This window comes from Ctenopharyngodon idella, chromosome 12 (genome assembly GCF_019924925.1).
Source record: "Ctenopharyngodon idella isolate HZGC_01 chromosome 12, HZGC01, whole genome shotgun sequence".
Taxonomy (NCBI): Eukaryota; Metazoa; Chordata; class Actinopteri; order Cypriniformes; family Xenocyprididae; genus Ctenopharyngodon; species Ctenopharyngodon idella.
This window is the reverse complement of record NC_067231.1, coordinates 7,119,513-7,124,353: the sequence shown is the minus strand read 5'-3', so window position 1 is coordinate 7,124,353 and position 4,841 is coordinate 7,119,513. Positions and strand designations below refer to the sequence as shown.

The following is a 4,841-nucleotide window of genomic DNA, read 5'->3' as shown; positions in this document are numbered from 1 at the left end:
AATATAAATCATTACATAGATTAATATAAATATTTTTATTTCTGCATTTTTATACTATATATGATGTAGGCCTATATTACGTACCATACTGTATAAGCTAAGTTAAAGAATGTCCATTTTTTGTTCAGTGCAAAATGAATATTTAAGGTATTTTTATATTTTTATTTACCCCAAACTTCCAAATCCTGGCAAAATTTTCAAAATTTAGAAATATTGTTGAGTTCCTCCATCTAGTGGTATACAGATGTACTAATTTGGACACAATCTCACTTTTTTTGTTTAAGAAAAGGTAGATAGATAAATAAATAAATACATACATACATACATGTAGTAAGTGCATAAATAAAGAGAGGAATCAAGCATTCAACATTCAGTTATTTTTATTATTGTCAATTTTGTCAGTGAATAATAAATTATTTACAATTGTCTTTCACAAAGAGTAAATTAAATTATAGAAAGAGAAAAGAGAAAAGAGAGAGAAAAAGGCTGATAGAGATGTACAGATCATGAGGTGTTTTTGGAGCCTCATTTTGATGAGGGTTTGTCTCATGCTGGTTTCTGCTGTTCATTTATTATCATAGAGATGGATGAAGAAAAGCCAAGGCACCAGCCACAGAGGAGGAGAGAGGAGTCGCATCCTCACCATAACAAGTCTTCCACGCTGCACAAAAACAAAATCAGTTATTTTCACATCTCTACCAGGGGTTTGTCTGAATATCTCTGGACTGACTGTGACTGTCTAAGCAGGTGTAGCTGGTATCTGTGATTAAATACAACAGTGATACAAAGCTATGATATAAGAGTAACCAAGATATTACAGCATGTTCCCTCACTGCTCACCGGGGCCTGACATCCTGTTCATCATCGCCAAACAGCAGCTCAGCCACAGCGGCCTCAGGGGTGGATCGCTTTCCATATCTGAAGGATGAAAAGCAAGATGTATGAGAATGATTTGAGGTGTCATTCAAGTCTGTAGCACAAGTTACGTGCTTAATCAGTGTTAGAAATTTGTTCATATTACATAATTATGAGCAACAGTGGTGAACAAACATGCAACAAAAAGGATTACAATCCAACTTCCTAATTTAACAGAAAGATCTTAAAGATAAATATAGATCAATTCAGAGAAATAAGGAAATCAGCAAGAAACAGAACCAAAATAACACATGAACGGCATTTAATTGTGGCCTTTTAAGGTTAAACGTGTTGCAGAAAATATCAGGGTAGATCTCTAGCATGCATCATCAGAGACGTTACCAGACATGTTAATCCCACTTAATAACAATCTATCTTAGAGCGCAGCACAATAATGAGGGGTTACGTACAGGTTGAAGGATATCTGGCAACTCAGCCCACCCCTCGCACATATGTGAGTGTTCAGATAAAAACATAGCAACGCACAATTTGTTTAAACCATGAACACATGCAAAAAAAGAGGTTTTGTTTAAACTCTAAAATAGATTTGAGTTTAGTCTCATATGAATTCTTTTGTATTGCTCAGTGGGACTGAATTCAAATCAATTCAATTTATTTGCTTAGAATGATGAAGCTGTAACTGGCAAAAATAAATAAATATATATATATATATATGATAGTACCACAGTATGCCTCAAGTAATCTTGAGTACCATGTAAATATCATGGTATAGGAATATGAAAACTTTGAGATATATATATATATATATATCAAAGTACTCTGACATCAACATTTAATACCATAACTGTACCTGCTATAGTACTTTTTGTGAGGGATATATTTAAACAAATTTAATAAGGGCTCAAGTAATAACCCATTGCCTGGAAAATGTGATGTGAAAAACAACAATACACTGGTTCACATAAATGACGTCATTATGATGAGAGCAAGAGAGAAAGACAGAGACAGAGAGAGAGTGTTGATGATTCCATTAATACAGACATCATACTCTCCATTATCATCTGAAAATCTTTGTTGGGCCATTAGCTGTTTTCTGCTTTTTCTACAGAATCATATTTCAAGAATCATCTGAACTTACTCCGCTTGGGTTGCATCCATACAATGGGCTTTAATCATGAATTACGAGCAGAAAAAAAAAAAATTGTGTATAAATTGTTTTTTAAAAGAAGATGTTGTTGCATTTAGTCCAGTGTGACCATTTATGTAAGATGCTTTTACAAACAATTTACACAGTTTTTTTTTTTCTACTGCTTTATGTCTCTAAGACAACAGACTCTGAGGTTGTAACACTTTTTAAAAATTTCCAATTATAAGAAATGAACAAACATTAATAATCTAGGTTAATGTTCATTTATAAATATAGGCCTACCATATTTATTTATCAATGTTAATTGATGTTAACTAATGTTAATAATATTAATAATAAAGAATTTAACATTAATCTACATTAATAAATGCTGTAAATTTTTGTTCATTATCAGTTCATGATGACTAATGTATTAAATAATGTTAAATTAAATTAAATACTGTTACCGGATATATAAAAAATGTTTCAAATATATATGAAATAAAATTTCATGACATTTCCCTTTAGTTAACGTACAGTTTTAAGTACTGCATATATCATGTTCTGACAATTAATGAAAGTTATTATTAAGTGTTACTAATAACTAATCAGTGCTACTATTAGCCTCTAATCCTGATTAATCTGCACTTGTAATGGTAACACTTTAAAATAAGGTTACATTAGGTAATATTAACTAACAATGAGCAAAACATTCATTGCTGTATTTATTAATTAATATTTGTTAACATTAGTTAACTGTTAGTTAATGTTAGCTCAGGTCCTTTAAATAATATTAACAGATACAACATTTGACTTTAATAATGTATAAGTAAATGTTGAAATTAACAAAGATTAATACATGTTTTTTTCATTGTTAGTTCATGTTAACTAATGTAGTTAACTAATGTTAACAAATGGAACCTTATTGTAAAGTGTTACCCATGTAATTATATGCAATTAACTCACGGGTAATTGTAGCCTTACCTCTGTCGCGTGATGAGGTTGATGTAGTGTCTTAGAGCCGTGTGGTACTTGGCCATCTCCTCTGGACCCACGTCTCCGGCTGGAGGTTCAGGTTTGGGCGGGTAAGCTTCAGCCAGGCTGCTGAGACACACTATGACACACAGCACAAGAGCCAGCGGCACAGTCCAGGATCTCAGTGCACTTGCCATCTGATAGACACAGAGAGAAAACCTTTGGGATTCATACAAAGTAGGATGCACTTTTGAAGTCTTAAAGTCTACAGAACATTTCAAAGATACTATTAAACCTTTCCTGTTGATTTTCAACTCTTGCTCTATTAGCCTCAAGAGATTCTCAGTGCTGAATGGTTTTGTCAAGTTCACTCACTGATGTATTTTTTGTTACAGAGCTATCCATGGTCCTGATTTGGATGCCGTTATGTTGAAGTTATCGTCAACTAAAGAGTGAAAGAAGCAGAATGCTACTTACTCTACAATAGATGTTCAGGCCCAGAAGGATTGTGTAGAGCTGATGTTGGTTGTTGGCGTTGATCTGCTCTTCTCTCACCAGACCATGGTGCTTTTATAGCTCAAGAGACCCCAGAGGGAGGTCCAAACCCCACCCAGCACTTACACACAACCAGTGTTAATAATGAACTAATGAGTCATTGGCACAAGCCATCTGACCCTGTGATCTCAATATCTCTGAGACTCTGAACATTAACAAGATAGCTGTATAATACTAGAACTACACATTTACTTAAACTTAAATTTGGTTCTGAAATTATAACTCTTAAAATTGAAGCTTGTTTCTGCTTGTAATAAAAAGTAAAAAAGGTACATGCAACTTTTTATCTTTAATTCTGACTTTCTCGCAATTGCAAGTTATAACGTCTGAATTGTGAGATATAAACTTGCAAATGCAAGAAAAAAAGTCAAAATCGTGAAATAAAAGTTGCAATTTCCTTTTTTAAATTTTTTATTCTGTGGCGGAACAAGCTTTTAAATAATTTTATGCTGTTACATAATTCAGCAATAAGGTAAATATTGTGAATATTATTATAATGGGCACTGGTTAAGCACCAAATGCAGGGTATATTCACAATACAGCATAGCCTCAAGTGCCTTATTGTTTTTATAAAATAGTTGCTGCATAATAAAATTATTAAAGGCATCAATTTTCATTAAAACGTCATTTTATTAAGCAAAATCATTTGACATTCTCCCGCAGGAAGTTATATTCTCTGACATGTAAACTAAAGATAATAGATGTCAATGGGTTCTGTGCAGTTCAGTGTCTCTAGGAACTGTATTTCGACTAGAATGGAATGATCAAGGCCTATTTAATAGTTTGAGATTCCAAATAATGATTGAATCAGCTGTGTTTGTGTTTGAAGCCATTGTAAAATAGTCCATATACACACACACACACACACAACTCAAGTGCATATCAGGTGAATTTTACAATAATGTAGGCTATGCCTACTCATTTGTTATAGGGAAACAAAAACAGTGTACAGTTTGAATATTAGCCTACTTGTTTATGGTTATTATTAGAAATACATTTAACTATTTATTGAACATTAGTTAATAAAACGTTATGTCACGTTTTACACGTAATAACGTGTAAAATCAGCATACAGCCTTTGGTGGCTTATGGAACATTTTCATTCGCCATATTATTTTAGTGAATAAAAATGGGGCTTTGGGGAACTTACTGTCTTAATTTCCTAATATTACGTCTAATTTTAATTAAAACACGTTTCCCGTAACTTTTTGTCACTATAGGACTCTTTTCTAAAAGATGTGTTGTCAATGTTGTGTCAGTTGAATGATCAACACCCAGGTAGCCTTACCCACTGAATACACTGTGTCAT

At 32.9% G+C, this 4,841-nt stretch overlaps 1 protein-coding gene across 1 annotated transcript; it reads right to left on the bottom strand.

Moving 5' to 3' along the window:
* Positions 1-362: 362 nt before the first annotated feature.
* pyyb (peptide YYb) lies at positions 363-3,543 on the bottom strand. Its single transcript, XM_051914636.1, has 4 exons — positions 3,455-3,543; positions 2,987-3,174; positions 841-918; positions 363-661 (listed from the first exon to the last, which is right to left on the bottom strand). The coding sequence occupies exons 2-4, from the start codon at positions 3,172-3,174 to the stop codon at positions 640-642; spliced, it is 288 nt and encodes a 95-aa protein (XP_051770596.1). The 5' UTR covers positions 3,455-3,543; the 3' UTR covers positions 363-639.
* Positions 3,544-4,841: the final 1,298 nt, after the last annotated feature.